This window comes from Amborella trichopoda, chromosome 11, assembly GCF_054954075.1.
Source record: "Amborella trichopoda isolate Santa Cruz 75 chromosome 11, AtrichopodaSantaCruz75HAP2 v2.0, whole genome shotgun sequence".
Taxonomy (NCBI): Eukaryota; Viridiplantae; Streptophyta; class Magnoliopsida; order Amborellales; family Amborellaceae; genus Amborella; species Amborella trichopoda.
In genome coordinates this window covers 130,985-157,250 of record NC_142346.1, presented here as the reverse complement: position 1 = coordinate 157,250, position 26,266 = coordinate 130,985, and the positions used below count along the sequence as shown (strand labels likewise).

At 37.9% G+C, this 26,266-nt stretch overlaps 2 protein-coding genes across 2 annotated transcripts; one reads left to right on the top strand and one right to left on the bottom strand.

The window, feature by feature from the left end:
- Positions 1-745: 745 nt before the first annotated feature.
- On the bottom strand, positions 746-7,250 carry LOC18441496 (UDP-D-apiose/UDP-D-xylose synthase 2). Its single transcript, XM_006851726.4, has 9 exons — positions 6,915-7,250; positions 6,709-6,801; positions 6,376-6,483; positions 2,171-2,285; positions 1,941-2,074; positions 1,746-1,847; positions 1,561-1,653; positions 1,330-1,465; positions 746-1,189 (listed from the first exon to the last, which is right to left on the bottom strand). Exons 1-9 carry the CDS (start codon positions 7,191-7,193, stop codon positions 1,071-1,073), a joined length of 1,179 nt encoding a protein of 392 aa, XP_006851788.1. The 5' UTR covers positions 7,194-7,250; the 3' UTR covers positions 746-1,070.
- Positions 7,251-19,565: 12,315 nt separating this feature from the next.
- Positions 19,566-25,490, top strand: LOC18441499 (putative phospholipid:diacylglycerol acyltransferase 2). Its single transcript, XM_006851729.3, has 6 exons — positions 19,566-20,263; positions 20,409-20,631; positions 20,693-20,973; positions 21,102-21,444; positions 24,134-24,405; positions 24,521-25,490. The coding sequence occupies exons 1-6, from the start codon at positions 19,821-19,823 to the stop codon at positions 24,996-24,998; spliced, it is 2,040 nt and encodes a 679-aa protein (XP_006851791.3). The 5' UTR covers positions 19,566-19,820; the 3' UTR covers positions 24,999-25,490.
- The last annotated feature ends 776 nt before the right edge of the window (positions 25,491-26,266 follow it).

The following is a 26,266-nucleotide window of genomic DNA, read 5'->3' as shown; positions in this document are numbered from 1 at the left end:
AAAACATATTTTGAACTAAGAGCGTAACACAAGTATAACCGCTCAGTTTGAAATCTTTCGTGGGGCTGAAATTTTACGGGTCAATAATCGACAACCATGATCATGGATAAGAGAAAAATGGTTTTGAATTTTTTTTTTTTTTTTGAGTGAAAAAAATGGCTTTTTTTAGTGAAGAAAATGGTTTTGACCTTAAAAAGTATATTGTTTTGAACTTCGTGGATTTAAAGTGTCTAAACTCCAAAATCCATTTCAAATTGATTCTTAGAAGGGAGTTTCATCTGTATTGATACAAGTCGACTACCGACAAAGACCCTTGCTTAGGTAACCCAAAAAAGGAGAACATCTCTGGTTATTTTGACCTGACTAAAGCCCAAGGCACCCACATTTGCATAAAGGCTGAAGTTTCTCTAAGTTAAAACATATCTTCATATTGATTAATAAAGTTTAAAGTTTTAAAAATAGTATAGATCGTCAGCTCTATGAAAATTTGAAAATCTTGAAAACTGACAATCTTAAAATACGTTACAAAATACACTATTTCCAAAACTTGATATCCAATTTTTTCTCATGTCCATGCATCTTGATCTCGAGAGGATCAATTTGTAGATATTTAAGCATCAAAACAACATCTTCTAATGAAATTTTTGAGGTAAGTTCAAATTTGATTGTTTAGAGCCTCCACTCAATATATAACTTTTCCCTTTCTTAAATGGAAGAAAGTAGTAGAATTCAACACAATAGAGTCTTTAATTAATCTCCATCATTATTTTAAAATAACATTCCTTGAGCAGCAATACAAGACATCATCACCTCAAAGCCTTCTTTTTCATTACAACCGAATGGTTCAAAAAAGGGTATCAGTCCAACAAAAATGCAAAATTACGGATGTTATATAGTACAAATTACAGGGGCCTGCAAACAGTTAAAAAGGGCTAGGGGCCAGAAACAGTTGCCAACACTCAAAATATTAATATAAAATTATGTATAGCGAAGATTTAAGGAGAATACTAGTGCTAACAAATAGCCAACCCCAGGGTTGAGAGAAAGATGAAACACATGAATTCCCAATTTTAGCTGGATGATGCAACTGGTTTGGCCATGGCCCGCTTAACTGCATGTGAGTAGGTCGTGTGCTGGTAAGTTAATGTAGATTCCAGCAGATCCCATAAGGATGTCTTTGGGTTCCAACCTGCAACACCACCATGCACAAATCTCATGTCAGGCTCTTCCTTAAACAACAGATTTCTACACACATGCATGCACCGTATCCGATCCCTTTTTCCTTACAAAGAATACTAGTTAGAAACAGAAAAACGTGAAGAAAAGTACCAAGTTGCCTGTTGATAATTGTCATGTCTGGGATACGCTTATCACTGTCATCATACCCCTCACCGTAAAATTCTTTCGAGCTCACATCAATGGTCGGTACCTCCAGGATGGGTTCTCCAGACACCTTTGAGTACACCTACAGGGGAGCAGGCCATGGCCAATAAAGATGACAACGCATGCATCAAACGCAAGTTACATACACAAATATTTCTTTATTTTCTGTTATGATACCTCAGTCATCATTTCAGCAAGTTGCTTCACTGTAACCTCATTGTCGGGATTGCCCACATTGAAAATCTGGCCATTGGCCCTGTCTGGGTTTTCCTGAATTATTTTAGCCATTATCAGCCCAAGTTGTATCATCCCAACAACTCAACTCATGCGCACACGTAGCAGAAATAAAACTTCATACTTACAATCATTAGCAGAACAGCTTCAATAGCATCCTTGATGTAAACAAAAGTTCGTTGGGACTCTCCACCATCCACAAGCTTGAGTGGCTCCCCTCTTAAAAGATTCTGAAGCAGAAACACGTAAATATCTACACACAATACGAATTGAAAGTCTTGTTCTCACTCATTTTATTACAAAAACAAAAATGCAGTACTCACATTACTGAAGCAAGCCAGAACCCTTGGGACACCCTCACTGGGCCCATCAATGCCTGGAATGAAATCCATTCTCGGTCCAATCCAATTGAAAGGTCGCACAATAGTAAACTCGAGACCATTTTCAGCACCCTCAGCTACATTCATCAGACAAACCAAGTAAAGCCTCTGTCAGGAGCACAACATTCACCAATGCAAACCAACTAGATTGAAAGACGGGATTGAATCCTCACCATATACAAGCCTCTCAATGAGTTGCTTTGCACAGGCATAGGACCACCTCTGTTTCTCGATTGGACCAAAGATGCAGGGGGAAGCATCTTCTTTGAGGACATAAAATTCAGGTTCCTGTTGAAAAAGGAAACCCACAACATGGAAGAACCATAGACATTAGAATTGGATAAGTCATAAAAAACAAAACATAGTGACAAGATCAAATTTCAACTGAAAATCCAATTCACATGCACCAATGGATATTAGAGAATCTACTACGCCATTTATTGAAAGAAATAACAAATCAGCAAAATAATTTGCATGAAAAAAAAGGCAAACCTGACATCTACCAAGCCATTTATCAAAATAAACAATACACCAGCAATGAAAATACAGTGAATTCATTTACCCAAAAAAAAATACAGTGAACTTGTAATATCCGGATAACCCCTTTTGCCATTCACATGCCAGTTTCAGCTGACATTCTTTTACATCCAAAAGGGGGTTTACTAAGCTACTCCAAATATTCAGCCTGCTTTGAGCTTCAGGTTGTATCAATGTGCCATAACCCAGGTCATTTTCATGTTAATTTGATTTCCCACACCCTAGACACATGTGTAACCAATAGAAATCCAACTATAAATTTCATTAATTTGGAAAGAATTTGAAGGTATAACTCAAAATAATAGAGAAAATATAAACATAAATTACTCCAGAATAGAAATTAAATGGATCAAATTCAAAATTTGTCATGATGCACGATCAAATGAACTAATAAACATAAACATAAGCTGCTACAAATGCTGCTAATATCAAGGCATTTCCTGAAACCCCAGAAGCTGACGAGGACCCAAGTAAATGCAACCTCAAGTCACAATGACTAGCATCACTGATAGTGGCCAGCAAATGCCTTCATTTCACTTGGCAGTTGCCTGTTGACTAGGCAGTAAGCAATCACGTCCAAATAAATTAACCCCCAAGATGAGGATTCTGCAGAGGTACACTCCCCCAAAGGCTGGAGAGGTTTGGAGGTTAGACGAACCCCAGAAGTGGGAAAAGAAAACAACTTTTCCTTTTTGGGATATCGTTCATTCTCTATCTTACAAACAACACCAGATCAGAGATTTTTTTAACTACTTTAGTCCACAAAGATTCAAAATTCACTAAGAATGGCGTTTTTTTGACATGTGTCCATCAATCTTACTCAGCTTTCTATATCTGCTGTTAAGAATAACATTGTAGTCTAATAAAACAAATCATTACTCAAACCAAATGCCAAAAATATCAAGTCTTTCACAAAAGATCCATAAATAAGAATGTTGCTGATCAGAACCCACATGACATTGAGCAATCAAAAGACATGACGCGACATTCACACATTAATCCGGTCATGTTGGTGCCAGTAGACTCATTACTAGAGGTGGCAGTCGAAATACATTTTTACTAAACTACCAAGGTAAAAAGGTCCCATCAAATGCATTTTTAACTAGTCATGCTGAAGAGGAAGTTAAGGAACAAAAACAATTACTGGAATTGGATATAACTAATACAACAGGGATGGGGTATTTTGGCACATGAAAAACTACCAAGCAGTAATCCAGTAGCACTCACTTGAACCACATGTGATGATTGAGACCCTTGACATCTGAGGATGAAATCAAGGAATGGATATATGAATAGTACAAGGCACCTCTCAATGAAAAGAGAAAATGATTGAGGAGGTTTCAATGAGTAACAGAAGCGTGGACGATATACAGATGCTCTACTTTGTTGGATGAACAGGAAAAAGGAACCTTTGAAAGACCATGTGTGCAACATGAGATATACATTTAATCAGCTGTTCACCACATATCTCACGCAAATATCATCGCTTTGGGCTGAAGCTCATGTATTACAATCTCTGTCTCAAACCCCATGATTGCAATTTCCCTCTTGGAAATTGGGAGAAAGACGTTTGGTCTCGAGTTACACACTGTCATAAAATTCAACTGCCTCACCGCCTGGGAGGTTCAGGGCCATGGGCGTGTCGTTTAGAGGTAGGCGGACAACTAGGGCAACCTAACCAAAAGGCACCTGCCTTTTGGGCCAAGACAGGCGACGAGGCGCTGGGCAGGCACCCAGTCCCACCTTTTGGCCCAACCGGATGACTCAATGAACCCCGGACAAGGTCAGAAAATTGGCCTCAGTAGGGGATTTTTGTCATTTTCCAATTTTAAAAGAGGGTGAAAAGGGTTTTCAGGGGGCATTCCACCCCCAAAACCCTCTTTGATTGTTTTTCATCACCAAATTCAGATGCGGCTGGTGTCGGTCCAGGAAATGGAGAAGGTGGTGTTACAGTAGCAAGTGGTGGTCATGATGGTGGTGGTGATGATGAAAATCAATTTGAAATTTGAGTTGATGAGATTTATTTTCTTGCTTTAAGCTCTGTTCTCTCAAGTCTTTTGAGTATTAACTTTTATGAAATTCTGTTCTGATACATGTATGTGGATTGGTATGAATTGACTATGGCATATTAGCATGTAATGACAGATTGTCTATGTAACTATCAGTGATCAATACAATTTTGCATGAATCTTGAATAATTTTCAATCTGCTAAAGTTTCAGCAATTTAATTCAAATTTCAAACTCATGTATGTAGGGGTGAGAGAGAGGAATTAGGAGAGAGTGAAGGAAGATAGAAAGGAGAAGAGAGGGGAGAGATTTTGACGTCCCCTTATCAAAACCAAGAGATACAAACAAGAAAAGCAATCTACAAGGAGTGGACTGCATCAACAAGGTACAAGAGAGGAGAGAGAGTAATGGGAGCAAGAGAGAGAGGGTGTGTGAAACTATATTTGAAGCCCAAGCGCACGAGGCTGCTGTGATAAAGTATAAGGAAGAGTAACAGAGAAAAGGAGAGAAGAGGAGGTGGAGGAGAGAAAGGGGGAGTAGAATTAGGAGAAAAGAGAGGGAGAAGTGGGAGGAGGCAGATAAACTCTAGGGAAGGTAGAGGAGGGTAAAAAGTTACCTCTGACCATTTGCTCAACTTAATGAATTGAATTTTATAAACCAAAACAAGGGAAATCAGAGGAAGGGGAGAAGATACAAAGGAAAAAAAGAGGAGAAATGAAGACAGGAGGGGGAAGAAAAAAAAAAAGTATACGGTGAGGAAAAAGGAATCAGGTTTAGTAAGATAGGACTGAGGAAAGAGGTATTTTTGTTTGTTTTTGTTTGGGGTAGCAGAGATGGGTCAAGTGAATTTAGTAAGACTCCCAGCAACATCCTTGAGGCCGCAAACCCCTCTAATCTCTGTCTGGCTGCCCAGGCTTCCAAATCCATGATCTTAAATACTGGTTCTAAACTCCAAAAGACACCTATTCATTCTTTTTCCTTCTTTTAAAAAAGAAAAGAGTAGATATTGATAACTATTGCAATCAAAATCAGTGTAAAAACATATTTGCGAATGGACCACATTAACTCCAATGGTAATTCCATGTCACAATTCTCTGCTCTAGAGCACCCCACAGTCCTCCACTTATGCCACAAATCAGGTTCCTAAGCTACTGAACCAAGATTAACTTAAAACAAGAAAAAAGAAAAAAATAATATGCCAGGACCTCATATTCATAATTGTGAAAATCCGCAAGAATAGCAATATAATTACAACCAACTTCAATGCGGTAACCGAGAAATAAAAAAGAGTCAAACAAAACATGTTTACAAGTCATTATTTCTTCTTTTTTTAAGGAAATAGTTATCTAAAGAAGTCATTATTTCATGGCTAGAAAATCAATAAACAAATATGTGCCATCGATTAGACAAATGAAAAAACAAACATAAGAAACCATGAACGACATGAATTCCCATTATCATGAAATGCCATGTATAGAACCAAATCAAATTAGAGGCAGTTCAGTCCAGACATAAAATATGTAAAAAATGTTAAATCAATAAAAGAAATACACTAAAAAATTGGTTTATCAGTCTTCTTGCCATAAATTGGAACCATAAAGAGAAGAATACTACAAAGAATATCATCAATTGTACAGAAAAACCGCTGACTCGCCATACATACAAAAGAAAAAAGGGGAATACCCCATAAAATCAATCGCATTTCTCCAAGAAACCCGAATCAGGGAAATAGCACACAGCGAGAGAAACTCCGCCAAACGCACAATAATTCCTCAGTCGGGATCCTAGAAAAAGTAAAGAAAAGGTAAAGCAAGAAGAAAGGGAAAAGCGCACCTTTCTTAGGGGATGATCCTTTGGAAGGAAGCTGCCAACGGTCTTGCCATAAACTTCGCAAGTGGAGAAGTGGATGAGACGCTTGTTGTTTTCTGAGCAGTACTTCACCTGCACCAAGGAAAGAACAGAACTCATATTTACATTTTCTTCTCAAAAGAGCAAAGAAATATGATGAAAGAAGAGGACGCGAGCATAGTAAAAGGGAGTGAGTGATGGGGCAAGAAAGAGGAAAAGAAATTAAAGGGGGTGATCAATGGAGCTTCTTCTGCTTCATCTTCTTCATGGATTGCAATGCTAAATAAATCAGACAGAAAAAATGAATGGCAGACATACAACAGGGAGGGCATCGATGAAGTTGCTGTAAATGGTGTCAAGAGGGCGGGTATTGTAATCGGCAGGCGTGCATATAGCCGCAAGGTTCACTGTCTGCAAATCAAGAGAGGATACAGTTAGTACGTCAACGCAATTTAATGAAGCAACAAAATGGAGAAACAGATCGAGGAAATCTGAGGAGAGAGGAGGAGGGTTAGGCAGCATACCAGATCTGCCATCTTGATGAGGCCTTCGAGCCGAGAGTCGTGCTTGATGTTGATCTTGTGGAACTCGATGCGGTTGGACCATGGCTGACCAGGATTGAGAAGATGCTGGATCTTGTCACTGTAAACGTCAATGGCGATGACCCTGTGAGGGGTCTCCCACATCAGCTTCTCGCATAGGTGAGACCCAATAAACCCTCCTCCACCAACCAGACACACCGTCAATGGCTTGATGGCCCGACCATCCAGATCCACTCGCGCCGCAACACTCCCACTCGCCATATCTCTCTCTCTCTCTCTCTCTCTCTCTCTCTCTCTCAAAAACCTCAAGTTGGTGGTGGTGGTGTCGCAATCGGAAAATGGGCGAAAAACCTCAAGTTGGTGGTGGTGGTGTCGCAATCGGAAAATGGGCGAAGTAGCGCAGAGGAGGGCAATCTAAGAGAGGGAGGGTAATTAATGGGAGTAAAAAGGTCCACCCCTCTCTATACGACGGAGACAGAGGAGGTTGGGAGAGGAGATCGCATGTGGCTCTATTTAAAGACGCCCTTACGTGGGAAAACGATGGCCCTGCAAAGACGAGGCACCCACCGTTGCTCTCTCTCTCTCTCTCTAACGCACCGTCGCGCTTTCTCTCTCTCTACTCGTTGTTTGCATGGATCTGCTCTCTCTCTCTCGCTCTCATGTACCACACCATGTGAGTGTCCCCGCGTAAACGAGCTGTCTCCCCTTCTATGGAACGGAAACATCGATATTTTTCGGCCTTTTCTTATTTATGCTACGGTCACTCCGCGTTAAATAAATAAATAAATAAAAGATTATAATGTTGTGTTTAGATTTTTTTTTTTTTTGAGTTTTCATTTCATGTACTTATTCTAATCTGTTGGCCCAAACATGCTTAACTTTTTAAGTTATGATGGATCCGGTGCATCAGTGTTGGTTCGACCGCACCCACTTCATTTTGAAAAATACTTCATATTTTAAAGTTTATGCTCATTGCTTATCTTTTTTTCGTATATATTTATTTTCCAAATATACATCAGGTCCTTCTAGAGTCCTCGTTGAAGTTCTGGACCACTTATTGGAATTTTCAATCCTAAAACTAATGGTTCCAGATTCATTATAGCTCAGTGGTTCAAGGCTATCAGTATCAGGTCCCTTTCAATTTGTTAGTACGAGTGGTTCATTGTCATTGTGAGTGGTCCAAAGCTATTAGAATCGGGTCATTTTAATTCCTTACAATGAGCGATCCATAATTAATAGTTCTGGACTCCTGTTGAACATAACCATAAAATCTAAAATATAGCAGAATTTTTTTTTTTTTTAAAAAAATCAATGTTAGCGTAAATTTTCCAATAGAAAGGGTGCAATTCTATGAATTTTAATAGATAGGAATAAACTGATTCGCGATAATCGTGCTGTCGTTTCGGAAATTTATGAGTCAACTTGCCTAAGTCATTCGGATCTAGCATATTCATGTTCGCATATATATTCAACCGTATCTGACCCGAATCTGACCCAAGAGCATACTTCTACAATGGCTAGCTGCTATTGTAGAAGTTGAACCCATGCGTTGATTTTTTTTTGTTCTGATGACCATGTTGACGTTGAGAAAGTTACCCTAGTAATGAGCATTGGGCAACTGGTGTTTCATCGCAATGTCGCATGATTGGGTGTTGCAACCATCATCACTTAGCGATGTCGCCTGACGAGCATCGCGTCAGACATTTCATGATGTGCATGTCACCGATGTGTGCAATGGATAATTTTGAACCGTTGTGATTGTTGACGGACCAATTGCACAAGCAGCTGCAACTAATGAATAATTAATTACTATTAAATAAATAATGGGTGATAATTTAAAAAGCCCAAGATGAAACTCACTACGCAACAAATTGTCACAAGACAATACTTTAAAAGAACAATTTTGACTTCATAAATGGAACTTGTTTTCACTTGTAAAATACAACCCTTATACGCCGTGCCGTGCTTTTTTTCCAACTCTTTCTACATCGTGAAGAAAGACAGCTCCAGCGCAATGAGATATCCATGCATGTATTCGGTCTTCTTTCTTTAGGTATCAACAAGGCAAATTTGCTCGGAGAACCTATACATGCTAAAAATTATCAGTAGGGGGAATTAAACAAGTAGGAGGGTATAAGGTTCTTGTAGCAAGAATATTATCAGTCGGGAGAATTAAACCAATAGGAAGGTATAAGGTTCTTGTAGGAAGAAAAAGATGAGGGTTTTTCTATCTTTAGTTTGTTTTAAGCACCTCCAACAAATTGGATTTTTACAACCCCAATTCTACCCACACCTCCAATTATGCGACGTTTTCGATGTAGTGACTCTCTTCAAGAGCAGTAGTAGATAATAATTGTGACACAATGAACGACATGGACTACGCTTTCTCTCCGATGGGGGAATCTATGTTGACAAAAACTATTTTTATCTTATGAGAGTTTTTCTCTTTTTTTCCGATAATTTTTGCAATTTTGATTGCTCGACTCATCAAAAACCCAAACAGTGTACTCATTTTCTTCTTCTTTTTTTTTTTTTATTCCCGTTTTTTTATCGTTATTGCTATCTCAATCAAATTCTTATATTAATTTGTAGTAGTTTGGTGTATTATTGTGTACTTTAAATTTTTTATATTATTTAATTTTAAATACTATTTTTTTCTTCTTTTTTAATTGCCTCTCATTATGGTTGTTCGTGCAACACGCGGAAATCCCCTATATGTGTATATATCACTATCCAAAAGAAAAAAAAAAGTGAGGGAAGCACAATGTTTTCCTTTTGGTATTAAAGGAAATGACAACAAGGCATTTATCCTTCAAAGAAAACAATGCTTACACAGAGAATTGGGGTGGGTGGGCCCTCATATAACCTTCAGTAATAGGCAAAGAATATGTATGACCTGCTGTCTCTAGTGGTGTCATTGCCCGTCCCATGTGTTTCATGCTGTTTCCATGACATCACCTCAATATAAATATTTCATTGCAGCTGTACCTATCCATAATTACAATAAAAAATTATTTCATGCAAGCTGGATTAGTGTATTTCTACCTTATACGGTCCAGAGCATCTATTTTAAAAGATAGATGTAAATAGGTGGTCTATCTAAAAATAATTATAATTAATATTTTAATTATTTTTTAAATATCATTATATTTTAAAAATATATTTATTGTCAAGCCCGCATTTCTACGATATGTTGGATGGGCTGGCCGCATAGAAACTATCTTAATTATAATAATAATAATCTATCTATTATAAATTTCCTACTCCCTCGGGAGTATGCTATCCATTTACTCCCTTTGGTATAATATATTTAGGAATATCTATTAGATTTCAAATTCTGGGAATACAATCTTTGAATACTAATTTCAATAAAAATAATTTCCAAAATATACTTCCTATATACTAATACCTCATGATTAAATAGATACTCTTCAATTTTTTAATAGCTAAGTGTCTCAAATCTCAAAGTTCAAATATGTGATGATAATAATAATCTTAATTGATGTGACTAATATGAACCTATAAATATGTGGTGATGGTAGCTCCCTCAATGAAATATCGTATCTTGGACTTTTATAATTTTAAATTAATTCATTTCTTAAAAATATGGTAGTCGAAAAAGATTTTTTTGTTTGTGATGGAGTCATTTATGCCATTTCTAGCATTGTACCTCCGTCAGTATAACTGACGACACACGTGGTGTGGTACTAACCACACATGTGGTGTATTACTAAATGTTAAAAAGGAGTAATAAACATGTCATACATCTTTGTCATAAATTAATAATTTTAATTTGATTATTGTAATAGTGTAAATTTTACCAATTAAAATGTGGGTGCCGTTTGTTCATAGGCCAGGCTCTAAACAATCAAATTAGAGCCTACCTTTATATAGTATAAAAAAATATAGTTTCAATACTGGAAGGTTTTTTTATAGTTTAAATTATATTTTCATCTTTAGTTATAAATTTTAAAGAGTAGAAAATCGTGTAAATCAAGCAAATCTATGAAAAGTTGAAAATTGAAGGTCGAAAAATGTGTCATAAGATGCACTATTTTCAAAACTTGAAATCCATTTTTTTCTCATGTCCATGCGTCTTGATGTCAAGATGATCAATTTGAAGATATTTGAGAATCAAAACAACCTATTATAGTGAAAGTTTTGAAGTAGCCTCTAGGTTGATTGTTTAGAGCCTACGCCCTATATAAACTATTACCTTAAAATATGTCACCAATCGTAATTTTTTAAGTAGCGCACTATCCCCAAAAAAAACAAAAAAAACAAAAAGAATAAAGTTTATATGTCAACCTTTTATAAGGTTGCAACGTTAAGCAGTCCAATTAAAGTACACCTCCAAATTTTATCATACCATGTAAGTTTGGTGTTAAAAGTTGTCAGGATTATCTAAAATTTATTTTTTATATTTAATTATAAATTTTTAAATTTTAATAATTATTAAAATCAAGTAGATCTATAAACATATAACATATGAAATATTAAAAATGGACAGTCTAGATAATATATTACAATATGTATTACTTTTGGGTCTCAAAACCGTTTTTGTTTTTTTTTTTCATATTCATATATTTAGATGTCAAGATCAAGATGATTAATTAGAGAGATTTTTCACCATTAAAACAATCTTTTCAGGCCAATTATTGAGTTGCATTTTTAATTCTACATTTTAAGGTTGCAACCTTTTATAAAAGAAATTTCTAATATTAAAAGGGAAATATTTATATATTTCCCCTACAGCATAGAAGAACTATCCTCCCCTTGCCATCCAGCCGTCCAATTTTGATCAACAGGGCCACTCATTGTTTGATCTTAGATCCGACGTCTCTAAGTATTTTATTTTTAGTTTTTTTATACGAATTGTATGAATATAAAATTTGGTACGTGTCATCTTCTCATTGGGGCACACTTATAAAAAATATTAAAAATAATTTTTTTATAAAATATAATGACCAAAAATACCCTTTGAATATTTCAAGGGTATTTTGATCTTTTTATTTTATTGGAAATATTTTTTTTATATTTTTCGCTAGTGCAAGTTTAATAGAAAATTGGATGTTCAAAATTTGGTATAAAAATAGTTTATAGAAAAAATATTAAAAAAAAATAGTGTAGAGACGTGACATTGTCTTTGGGGCAATCTTATTCCTCCATTCAGAATAGACAGTTGGTTAACGAGAAGTATATAAGTTTTATATTGTAGGGGAAGCATAAAAGGCTTGCCCATATTAAAATAAGACGCATCTCAAAACTACTATAAAACTTGTTTCGACGTTAGAAAACCCTCAAATTAATCATCTCAACCTCAAGATGCATGAATTAAAAAAAAAGTTACAAAAAAAAAATGTCAAACCATAAAAATAGTACATATTGTAATGCATTATTTGAACCATCTATTTTCAAAAAAAATAATTAAATATTTATACAACAAATTTAAAGCTTTAAAATTTATAATTAGGGGTGATAATGTATTTTTTTATGCTATCACAAGGCTTTTCTAGTACCAAAACTCTATCTTTCGGCTTGGTTTTGAGGTGCGCCTTACTTCTTCTTTTTTATGGGTAGTGGGGAAGATAGACCCTACCCGTTTTTTTTCAAATAAATGAGGAGGTTGACTTTGTTGAAGGTGACACAACATGGTAACTGCGTATGGGGGTGCTACCACCATGATCTAGCCCCTATCCTAAATGTGCCTTACTACAATAATATAAGTTTGATACCTTATATAAACTTCCCCCAATTTGCCAAGTTTTCCATCCATGTTATTTTCAAATATTTATTTTAGAATTGTAATTTTTATCCGAAAGACTAAATTTTTGAAAATTTAAAGTTTAAATCGTAAATAGAATAACTTAACCTTTTATTACCATTCAAAAGGTTTAAATACTAAAAAATTAAAACCTTTTTTTATTTTTATGATTCAATGTTTGTTTTGCAATATTATAACATTATGTAAAAAGTCAAAATTTGTAAAATTAAATTTAAATAACTAGGATAATACCATCTTATGAACATTTTTTTAAAGGACAAATTACTAAAAAATAAATCTTACCAATTCTAAAATTATGATTATAAATTACAATGTTAAACGGAAAAAGTTTATATAGGATTGCAACCGTAAAATGTAGAATTAAGGTGCACCTTAAAAGTTTATCGTAAAAAACTTTTATGAAGTTGGAAAACCTTCTAATTGATCATCTCAACATCGAGATGTATGTTATATGAAAAAAAAAAAAAGAGATTTTGAGTTCCAATAATAGTACATCTTGCAACATATTATCTGGATCATCTATTTTCAAGATTATCATGTGTTTATAGATCTACTTGATTTAAACTATTTTTGAAACCTAAAAATTTATATTAGATTGGAAAATGGATTCTAAGTCATCCTATGAATTTTTGTCACCAAAATTGCATCTCATAATAAAATTTAGCGATGCACCCACCCCCTTAATAAATAAATATAACATTATAATTATTTTAAATATAAAGAGAAGTGGATGAGATAACTAACAAATGACAAAGAAGATGGCAGCCAACCTACTAAGTTTTACAAAGTTTAGGAAATAAAATCAATGTGAGGTTTCCACTATCATCATCATTATCATTTTAGCTTTTTCTCAATTAGTTGGGGTCCGTTACATGAATTATGCCTACATAACACAATCATAAGTCTATAAGTTTATCATGATTCATGATGAGTTTTAGTAAATTTTTACGTCGGCTGCCTACCTAACACAATCATGCCCCTTTACCCGGACGTAGAATGGGTTAAGGGAAAGTTTAAGGTCATCACCTTTCTTAGAGCTATCCTATTTCATTAAAGGGAATATCTTTCTAAATTAGTTTATGCTTTTTACAAGCACTCAACACATCAATAAAAAGAAAAATAGGAAAAAAAATAGAGTTACTTAAGGATCTTAAAATATTTGTATTCCCCATACATGTTCAGCAAGTTTGTAGGAAATAAAACAAAAAAAAAATCATCACATGCCTTCATGAGGAAACTACCAAAATTTCCCAATGTTAAAGAACTAAATGGGTTCCTGTATGAGCATTTATACCATGGCCATGTCTAAACAACACTAATGGTTAATACCAAGTAATGTTATTATACTTTCCTTGGGCCTTGGACTCGGCCCTTCCCCGAGCCGCGTAACACAGCCAAGTACGAGGCTGAGTGCGCTAGGCCTGTACATGACCCAAAAACCCCTTAAGGGAAAAGGTTATAAAAAATGCTAATAAATAAAATAAAAACTTTAAACTTGAAACAAAACTAAAAACAACATATAATGAATCCAAATAAGCTAAAAAGAATATAATAAATTGGATCTAGAAAATATAATTTAGGGTTGGAAACTCCATAAAATCTAAAAAAAAAAAAACCAAAAAATTGGGAATTTGACAATAGAAACTCACAAACCATTGTAAAACATATCCAAATTATATATACATAAATTGATCTCACGATTTTATATAAATCTTTTTTTTTATTCTTTATATAAAATAGGATTTGTAGCTAGTCACATTTCACTTTGATTATCATAGGCTAGAGTAGTGGACTTGGTCAAGGAAACTCCAGTTTCTTTAAGAAGCATGCAAAACCAAATAATTTCCGCTGCCACAGTGCTCGTAGGTTTATATTCCGACTTTGTGCTTGATCTTGATACAGATGTTTGTTTCTTGCTGCTCCAAGAAATAAGGTTATTGCCTAAGAAGATGCAGAATCCAATAATGGAGCGACAATCATTGGGACATCCTGCCCCAATCGGCATCACTATATGCTTTAAGGTCTAGAGATCCAGAGGACGCATAGAATAAACCATTTTGTATAGTACCTTTCATGTATCTTAAAATTCTTTGGTTGCTTCCCAATGAGATTGTCAAGGAGATAGCATAAACTAATAGACTGTATTTACAACATAGACAATGTCAGGGCGTGTAAATGCAAGGTATTGAAGACTGCCAACAATGCTTCTATAGAGAAATGGCTTAGGTAAGAGCACCCCTTCTTCAATCCGTAGCTTATTGTTTACTTCAGCAGGGGTAGATATAGGCTTATACTCCAACATTTTAGCTTTGGAAAGTAGATCAAGGATATACTTGTGCTGAGTGAGAACAATTCCTCCCCTTGTCTGATGAATTTTAATACCTAAAAAGTATTTCAATTCCCCAAGGTATTTCATTTCAACTTCAAAACCTTCTTAAGATGTTCAATGCCTCTAATATCATTTCCAATAATGATAATGTTATCCACATAGATTAAGAGCAGAATGATACTTGAGGTTGATTTTTTCAGAAATGAAGAGTAGTCAACCCTGCTCATTCGAAAACCAATATTATTGAGTGAGGAGCTAAAATTATCAAACCATGTATGAGGAGCTTGCTTGAGACTATAGATAGCTTTATGGAGTTTACAAACATAATATGGATGTAAGGGATCTTCAAAGCCTTTAGGTTGTGGCATGTACATGTCCTCTTTCAAGTCACCATGAAGGAATACATTCTTTACATCATGTTGATGAAGTTTCCAATTGAGTTTAGAGGCTATAGCCAAGATAAAATGTATAATGGGAGCCTTAGCAACTAGGCTAAAGGTTTCATCATAATCAATACCATATTCTTGACTAAATCTTTTGGTTACCAGTCTTGACTTTACTATTTCTATTGAACCATTTGATCTGACCTTGACTTTGTACACCCACTTTGAGCCCACAATGTTTTTCCCATGTGGAAATGGTATTAAAATGTCACTACCCCGTCCCCTGACCCCTACCATTCCCAACTGGAAGGTGACAGAGTGTGGGATCATGACCAGAGGTCACGCACGTCACTCAGGTGGGAGTGACATCAATACGGATTATAATTGCGGGATCAAAGCAAACCATGAATATAAAATAAACTCATAAACAAAAGGCCAGAAAAAGGAGCACAATAAAACCATTTACACAGATCCAGCCTTCAAAAATTCTTTTACAAAAAGTTCAAGGCGCTGCTGGCCTGACCACAAAGTACAATATACAACATACATCAGAATGACATTGTGGCAACGACACCAGACACCTACAATCAACAAAATTCTTGGACAGAAATTGAACTTCAAGAGTTTGCTACCACCGTCCATGTAATAATCCTAAAATTTCAAAAAAAAAAAAAAAAAAAGAGAAAAAACACTTTTAATAAGTGATGGTCCATATAAGCATGATGGTCCCTAGGGACCATCACTACTTTCAAAAGCTTTTGGTTTAAGCTTTTTCCTTTCTCTTACCACGTCCTTAGTTGACGTGGGCCTTAATCGTCTCTCGCATAATATTAAGGTAACACCTCATACCTCAGGTATGAGGTGGAGCCTAATAAAATAATATAATAATATGTTATAAGAATTTAAATTCGGAGAGGTGAGGATTCCAACTTTAGAAAATTTTGAGATCTCTCTCTCTAGTCGAGACGCAGTGAGCTCTTTCTCTCTTTAGCCGAATTTTTATTGGAAGCTCCCTTTCAAATATTTTAGGTAAGTGATTTCATTATATTGAAAAATAATCCGTTCTTTTTAAAAATAAAATGAAATAATTATTTCTGCTTATTATCAAGAATTTTAGGAGAAATAAATTTTATGCGCAAGCAACCTCATTATTTTGAAAAATAATCTTTTTAATAAAATTATGATAATTGAAAATTTAAATGCTGTAAATTCTTAGAAATAAATTTATTTATTTATTTTTCTTGTCTATTGTTAGAAAAATTCAGAAATAAAATTATTAGAAATAAATGTGATAGTTATGCTTTTACTAAAATTGTGAAATTTCTTTCTACTGTTTTTTAATATTTAGACATTGTAAAATTTATGTGCAAATGACTGCCTTATTATTTGAAAACTGATATTTTTGCAATTGATTATAGCATTGTCTGTGAAATGTTTATTTGCGAATTGACATCCTATAAATTGTGATAATTCCGTATTCTTGAATTTCTATAAGAGTTTTTCTATACATTGGCAATTATGTTAGAATGTCTTTACAAACTGCTACCTTTCTAAATTTGAGCCCAAAATATTTGATTGGTTATTTTTGAAATGTTATTGAAAGTGACTGTTATTAATGGTTTCCGTGAAATTCATATTAATGATTTTAGTGATATGTTGAGTACATGATATTGCTGCTTTCAAATGTTTAAAGAGATTTAAAAATACTTTAAGTATGCAAGTGGACTCATCCGGTTCGCCGGTGAGGTATAAGTGGACCTATCTGGGACGCCGGTAGGGATTAAGTAGACTCATCCGATACGCCGGTGAGGTATAAGTGGACCTGCAGGGATTAAGTGGATCTATTTGAGACGCCGATAGGGATTAAGTGGACCCATCAGGACGCTGATGGGGTATATAGGTGACTTACTTAGGACGCCAGTAGGGTAATTTGTGAAATCTTTTGAATTATGCACTGCCTTTAAAATGTTATATGCATTTCAATTATTCGGATTATAGTTAATTATGCATTTTTTTAAGTGAAACTGTTAATGCATTTTTGTTAATAGACATCTTTTTGAAAATATTGATATCTTTCAATCATGATTATTTTTAGGATTATGATGATCACTTACTGAGTAGCCAAACTCATCAAATTATGGTAAACATTTTTTCAGGATAACTGCGGTTTCATTTTGCGTGCTCGTCAGAATAAACTTTGGAAGATACTGTAGTTGTGCTTAAACTTTCTTTTGTTACTTTGTAAGAATTCACCACTGTAAATTTGTCTTATCAATGAGATGTATATATGTTTTGACTGTCATATCTCAAGAATATCAGTATTGTAAATTCTTGGGGCGTGACAGTCCAGCAATCCACACGCGAACAATCTGTGTGCACTCTACAAAGAATGGAAAAAGAGTGGTATGAGCTAAAAGCTTAGTAAGTAAATCAGTACCCCGCATTTCTGCCTACATGCTTATAAATAATGACATGGTCTGCAGTTCATCAAACATCGTACTGGCATAAAAAAGTAGAGTCATGCATCAAAATATGTACATTAACAGTAAAAAATAAGTATTGTTAAGATGTCGGAGCCTCGAATATTTCCTGAAAGAACAGTTACATTGAATCTCAGTCACAGTCATATGATCGTACATAGTGCTTAATTCAGACAGGTAGAAACAAAAACAAGAACAGAAACAGAATTACCTACTTTCGAAGTAAAAGTCACATCGATCAGGCTAAACCAATCATGTAACTTGGAACTTCTACCCTAATTCGAGAGAGAGGACAATGACAAATGGATGTCTCATTTCTTATTGTCTCGCTCACGTACACGATCCCTAACACGCTTTGGAGTTTTGATAAGATGAAATCTTACAAGACACAACTCTCTCCTTGTGCCTTCAGGTGAGAGAGCGTTACACCACCGGTGAAAAGCCCAATGCATAATACCCAAAACAATTTGGGAGGCTCAACTCACCCCGTTAATTTTACACTTCGAATTCACTTAACGGCCTAGTGTTCCTTCCAACATCTATTTTCCTATTTTAGCGAGTGACGTCTTTCTCGTAAGAAAACAAAGGAAGAGGATGTCAGCCACTTTTTACCTTCATCTGCGCTCCTTCTCTCGCCACGCTACTTCCAACTTCTCTCACCCCCCCCCCCTCTCTCTCTCTCTCTCTCTCTCTCTATTTACACATGTTATTTAGGAGTTGGTGTGGGTCAAGTTTGAGGGCCCAGCCGGGCGTAGTCCCTAGCGGTTGAACAACCTGACTAGGCCCAAGAGGTCCTGGCCCAGGCACTGTACGGCTTGCTCCAGTCTGAACCTGTGGTGTGGTGTGGCCTGCCCGTAACCTGCCTGCATCTTGTATTGTATGTAGCTGACTCCCTTGATTTTAGAGCTGGGCCGATCGCACCAGACCATGTGTTCAGCCCATTGCCACCCCTAATTGTTATTGTTGAATAAAAACCAAACACCGCAGTGACCAGAGCCACTACGAAGGATAGGAATTCATTGACAACAACCACAGCGAAGAAAGGAGAGGAATCCGATGGAGAAAGAGCAGCAGTAATGAGCAACATTCTGATTGTTCCTCTCTCTCTATCTCTCTGCACGCCCATGCCCATACATACATACAAACGCTCGCTCCCTCCCTCCCTCCATTGTGTGGTACATTAGCATTAGAGCATATGGGGGCGTGCCATTTCCAATTTTCAAGGCACGCACCCCATCCCCAGCTTAGGAAGTCGTGCCTTTCGATGTGTGCGTCTCTCTCTCTCCACACTTGGACTGGTATCCTGAGTGAGTTCGGTAAGAAGCATTTGATTTCTCTTTAGTGCAAATCCAGAGCGAGAGAGAGAATAGAATGTATGAATGAAAATTTTAATGAAATGGTGGGGGTGGTGCAATTATAACGAAAAGGCACGACTGGCAGGAAGCAGGAGGAGGAAGGATATATACATATTTGTTGTTTTGTAATTCCTAAACCCTGCATATCATATCATAGCATAGCATAAAAGAAAGAGGAGAATGGGTGGGGTGGACAAATGGTGATTCGCTTGAAATGGACACGTGATGGTACTTTGTTTTTAGTTTAGCAATCAAGTAGAGTAGTAGCAATAAGAGACAGGTGGTGGGTTCTGCGTTAGTTACCTTGGAGGCAATCGTGCATGAAGAAGAACAAGGAGAGGAGAGCGATGGAGTTCCGAGCACAGGCGTCGCGAGAACTTTGCTTTTTTCCCATTGGTTTCTCCGCATTGCTCTCATACTCCTTCGCGGCCGCCCGCCCGCTGGCTGTTACCTTGAGTGCCAATGCTCTGGCACTGTGCTCCCTTCTTCTTCTCATCCTCTAATAGTAGTAGTATAACTTGGTGTTACTGTTGTATTGATTTCTTTATTCATTGAGATGGCACCGGTCCTTCGCAAGCTTCTCTATGTGGAAGCGGTGATCAATTACAAGAAGAGCAGCTTCCTCAGTGAGAAGGAGAAGGAGAAGAAGGTGGTGTGGGATGGGGACAAGAAGAAGGACGATGAGAGGCTGCGGTTGGTGGTGAAGAGGAGGAAGGATTGGAGATGCGTCGACTGGTGCTGCTGGCTGATCGGCTATATATGCACCGCGTGGTGGCTCCTCCTCTTCTTATACAACACGCTCCCCTCTCACTACCTGCAGCTGCCCGTGGAGCCACCCGGGTTGAAGCTGAAGAAGGAAGGGCTGAGGGAGCTTCATCCCGTCGTGTTTGTGCCTGGTATCGTCACAGGGGGTCTCGAGCTGTGGGAAGGACGCCCCTGTGCCCACGGTCTCTTCAGGAAGAGAGTGTGGGGCGGAAGCTTCACTGAAATATTCAAGAGGTACATAACCCCCCCTTCTCTCTTGCTGTTCCTCACCATCTGATACGACATTTATTGCTAGGCTGCTTTGAGGAAGTGTTTCAGTGAAACGCACCTCAAACATTGTTCTTATTATTATCGTTATAGTTGTTTTGTTCGTGGATAGGCCTCTTTGCTGGCTGGAGCACATGTCTCTGGACAACGAGACCGGGCTGGACCCTCCAGGGATCAGGGTGCGGCCTGTTCCTGGCCTTGTTGCTGCCGATTACTTTGGTCCCGGCTACTTTGTTTGGGCGGTGCTCATCGAGAACCTGGCTCACATTGGCTACGAGGGGAAGAACATGCACATGACTTCTTACGATTGGAGGCTCTCCTTCCAGAATACAGAGGTAGTCGCTCTTCTGTCCCCCTTGTAGGCTGGCTCTTCTTACTAATAAGTCCATTGGACAGGTGCGCGATCAATCCCTGAGTAGGCTGAAGAGTAAGATAGAGCTGATGGTGAGGACCAACGGCCACAAAGTGGTTGTGGTGCCACACTCCATGGGGGTGCTTTACTTCCTTCACTTCATCAAATGGGTGGAGGCACCCACTCCCATGGGAGGGGGAGGGGGTCCACACTGGTGCCATAACCACATTAAAGCCGTTATGAACATTGGACCTGCATTTCTTGGCGTTCCTAAAGCCCTCAGTGGTATTTTCTCTGCCGAAGCAAAAGACATCGCTTTCGCCAGGTCTTCCCTCCCTCTCTCTCTCTCTCTCTCTCTCTCTCTCTCTCTCTGCATATTCTCTTTTGATTTTGATTTTTGGCTTTAAAAAGAACTCTAAAAAGCTGGTCTATTTGATCGGTGTATTTGTGCAGGGCCATGGCCCCTTATGTTCTGGATTCCGATATTCTTGGCCTTCAAACTCTTGGGCACATCATGCGTGTCTCTCGCACTTGGGACTCTATCATGTCTCTGCTGCCAAAGGGTGGAGAAACAATCTGGGGTGACTTGGATTGGTCTCCTGAAGAGGGTTATTGCTGCAATTCACTGAAGGACTGTTCCAAGGCATATGTGAATCAGCAATCTGGCTCAGGCAACTCCAGTAATGGCAAGTTGGATGCCACCAGAAACGAGAAAGTCCACTATGGAAGGATCATCTCCTTTGGCAAGCTATCATCGCAGTTACCTTCTTCCATTCTAGAAAGACCTGACTCCAAGGTAACAGATTATGGTTCCTGTCTAGATTTGATTAAGGCAATGGGGACTATGTTTGGATACCTCATGAGTGTTGCAATGCATTCATTCCTCTCCTTCATCTGCTCCTCCTTGACTCTCCTCTTCCAATTTCATTGTTGAATTGTTCAAACCCTGCTCTGGCAACTTATTTAAGAATGTTCAAGGAAATCTTAAGTTTGTCAACATGTTTGATCTCCCTTCATAAATGGAGTATTTGAGAAGTAGGTTTCTCTAAACCGCCTGTTGAAGGCTTCTGTGCAGAATGTACATTAGCTTTTCATATGGGTAGGTTTAGCATCGGGATCCAAAAATTGGACATTGCACAGCAGCCCCCAAGGAAGGCATATTCTTCTTGCCAAGTAGGGCCTTTTTTCCTTTTCTTTTGGGTTCGTTTGGAGGGTGCGGAGGGGGAGGGGAGGTGAAGGGGAAGGTGGGGGGGTGGGGGGGGCGGGGGGCTCTTGCCAAATTGGACTTTAAAACTAATTCAAATTACATCACTGTTGAGTAAAGTGTAAATGGTAGGGTCTATTTTTACAAGGTATTTCATTTAGACATCTCATTCTAAACCTCCACAAGGACCCTCTGCCTCCAGCCTGTGTTGCAATGGAACCATCTAAAGTTTTTGTTTTTGTGTTAAGCACTAGGTTTTCCTCATATCATTCTCCATTTTAACTTGAATGTGGGATCATCAGAGAATTGATATTTGGTAAGGAAAATGTCATGAAATATGTCATATGTAGTTTGATATTCGTACGGAAAATGTTAATGAAAATATTATATGTGTGACTAAGAAAAATCTGGGGAACCATAAAATTTGGAGTGCATGGACAAATGTTCAAGGAGCATGACTTCATACGAGAAATCCTAGCCACTTATAACAGCATCACCTTGACTCTTAGGAAATTCAGGACTTGAGAATGTATCTCTGGATACAGTGGAGTCTTCCAGCTTAAGACAAGCTAATCTACATGCTCAAGATGGTCAGGATTGAAGATTGTAAGTGCACAGTTATCATCTTTGTAGTTGGAGAGAAGCAGTAGATCAGCTGGATGACATGAAGGGAACAAAAGAGGTTTTCCACTGCACTCCCCTTCCTTTCCCAGAGAAGAAAGTGGGAACCATCAAGTAAAATGACATGACCGCTGAGACTAACCATGTGATTGGAAACCCTTTGACTCTGAGCATAAGATAATTGCTTTGGACTTGCTGATATTTGGCAATGCTGTCTTTGAATTGGATCAGGACATTTGATGAACTGAATACAAAACCTCGTAATAATTGGAGAGGCAATAAAGATGATGATTATCCAGTGGTCTTGTTTGTTAAACAAGAGTCTACCAATCAATGAGAAGAAATGAATTATTTCATTCCTCTGATTGATGAAGCTTCATGGGCTAAAAAACATGTCAGTGAATTAGGGCTTGATTGCATCGATTTCATTGACTGGTGCTCTTGTGGCAGTTGAAGAGCGTCAAATAGCTGTGATTGAAAAACCTAGAGATACGTACCAAGCCCCCCCCAACGGGGAGGATAAATCAAATAAGGATCATTGACTACGTGGAACTTTCCCGTAGCACAAAAAGGGGTGATGTCCTCTCAATCTCTTGTGAAGTTGTCCCCTCGAGGTGCTTCTCGTCCAAATTTATGTCTTATATGACTGTCTTGGATTCAGAGATGACCTGATGTCAATCTCACTCTAATGGAGTCAAAGGGAGATCTCCCATGAATGTGACTTCTTATCCTTTTGTTTTCTCTAATTTTGCTAATAGGACCTCAGATTCTGGTACAAATAGAGTTCCTCCTTGGTGGGGGTTTTATTCACTGCTCATAATGTCTAGTCTCTCTAGGTCTGTTTCTCATGCTTTGCTTGCTGATTTACCTTTCTAAGTCAGTTGAAAGGAATAAAATTCCATTGCATTAAGGATTACATTTTTTGTAATATCAGGAATTCTTAGTACTGATTTCATATGTTTCTAGCTAGGATTTTTAGTTGTATTTTGCTAGAAGCCTAGAAGAACTAGATGAAAGCTTTATCATGAGAAAGTTTTTAACTCATGATTTCATCTAATGTGTAGAAAGGGCCTAAACATTTTTTGGCTGATGAAACTAGAACCAGTTTCTGTTTTTCTCTATTGCATACGGAATGGTGGCCTGCCTTTTCTCACGCTGCCTCTACCAAAAGATTGGGTATTTCTTTGCATGTGACTATCTTTATTTATTTTGAGATAGGACTTTGTATCTCAAAATATGATATTTGGTCATTTTATTTATTTATTGTGCTGTCTGATTACATGCATGTTTTCCATGGTAGATGTAATGCTCATGAAATGAATAAAAATTCCTCACTACATGACTGGTGAACTATTCCCATAGTTGGTCATCTTTCTTCCTCTTAGATTGCTATTTTTGGGGCAGTGTGCCAGAGTTTAGGGGCATTAGCATCCGCATCCGCCAGTTTCTTATATTTCAACATGTTGGCATGCTACTGATCAGGGTGCTAGAGTTTTAATTTGAAATAAAGACTTATATGTTCCGCTGTTTTATCAAAACTTGAGGGCTTGACATGGTACATATTCTTTGTTGGGAATGTGTATCTGAATCCTGCTATGTAATGGGCCCCTATAATTGTGTAGGTCTTTGATGAGGAGCTTTGTGCTGGCTCATGCAACAGGTGGTGCTGTTTGGATTGAACTCACCCACTGGCCGCAATTCATCATGTGGAGGAGAAGTATGGACTGAGTATCATGAGATGAGCAAGGAAAGCATCAGAGCAGTTGCAGAGGGGAAAGCATACACGTCTGGAAACATCGTGGATCTGCTGCGCTTTGTTGCCCCCAGGCTGATGAGGCGTGCGGATTCTCAGTTCTCTCATGGAATTGCAGATGACTTGGACCACCCAACGTATAACCACTACAGATACTGGTCAAATCCGCTCGAGACCAAGTAAGTATGCATGCATGCATATTTCTGCATCTTCACAGAGGATTTGTCAAATTTAAGTTGTTCACTCCCTCCTCGCTACAAATCAACTCTATTCTCTTGGTGGTTGTTGATGCAGGCTGCCGAATGCTCCAGAGATGGAAATGTACTGCTTATATGGGGTGGGTATCCCAACAGAGAGGTCTTACGTGTACAAGGACTCGCCCTCTGACAAGTGCAGCATCCCTTTCAAGATTGACAGTGGGGCGAGTGGTGGTGGTGGTTGCCTGAAAGGTGGGGTATACCTGGTGGATGGGGACGAGAGTGTGCCGGTCCTCAGCGCCGGCTTCATGTGTGCCAAAGGATGGCGTGGGAAGAACCGGTTCAATCCTGAAGGCATGCCCACGCACGTGAGGGAGTACCGCCATCTGCCACCTACCAATCTGCTGGAAGGCAGGGGGATGCAGAGCGGGGCTCATGTGGATATCATGGGTAATGTTGCCTTAATTGAGGACATTATGCGTGTTGCTGCTGGTGCGACTGGGAGAGACATCGGAGGTGACAGGATCTACTCCCAAATACTCCAATTCTCTGAGCGTATTAACCTTCCTTTGTGAGATTGCCTTCTACCTCTCTGTGGATGAATTGAATCTGGAATTTCAAGTGGTTGGATGCCCCTTTGATTGGCTCTGCTGCAGCTCCACTGGCAGCATACATATACACATACAATGTGTTATTTCTCACTTCTTTTCTCATGCTTGTGGCTCCAGCCATATATCATGAACCCCATGTGGCATGTCCTTCCCTTGAAGAAATTCTCTTTGTTGTAACAGAGTGAGTAGTCAACGGAGAAGTTCCATCAGCAAGCAGTGGATGCAGTCGCTGGTTTTAGTAGAATGGAAAACACCAAGCAATCCACCCAAGGAGTGCAAGGGGATCCGCATTCCATACCATGCAAGGCATTAATGTGTACATCATTTACGGGAGCTTACTGATGAGTTCTCAGGCACCTACACAATGGTGCATGCAGCCTTGTATGTGTTGAGAAGCCCACTGGCCTGGTTATGGTTGTAGATTAATAAAACAGGGATGCATGCCCTTCACATGTTGACATGCCTTCTGTTTCTTCTTTTTTTCTTTTTCTTTTTTTGGGGTAGATTGATGAATAAGATGGATTGGTCATGAAGAACAGTTAGTGACTAGCTGGCAAAAAGAAAGAATAATTTCATTTTGGTTCACTTTAAAACTTTAAAATGATTTTAATCAATAGAAATAGTTTTTAGTTTCAAATCAATATATATATCTCCATTGAATCATTTCATTTTGGTTCACTTTGAAATTTAAATCAAAGTAAAAACATATTTAAATCTTTTCACTTTGATTTCTAATAAAAGGCCACCAGTATTCCCTTATTTGGTATTTTTACAAAAATTTCAAGCCATTTTGACTCCATAAAAATTATCTAAAATTCCCAAAAAACAACTAAAAAACATTTTTTGCTTTAGTTTGACAAATTAAAGTGTTTTGGGCTCTTGGAAAATCTTAAATGGAGATTAGGTACCGTAGGTTTTGGGGCTCTCAGTGTAATGACACTCCACACGGCTTACCCTGAAAGGCTCTAACAAGTTTTTCAAATCGACCCAACGGAACCCATAGCCCACGATGCCCACGATCTCATCCAATGGCTCATAATTGGTCCATTAAAATTGACCAATAAGTGGTGCAGTCTGGAGTCTAGTGAATTCAAGTTGCACCACCCATGACAAGTCCACAAAGCACAAAGGTTGTGGGGTTCCTCTCTTCAAGCACAAGTGCTTTCCTTTCAAAAGCACCTTCCTGGGAAGTTGGCTTCCGTAAATATGGCTATTACATGCAAATGCTTTGG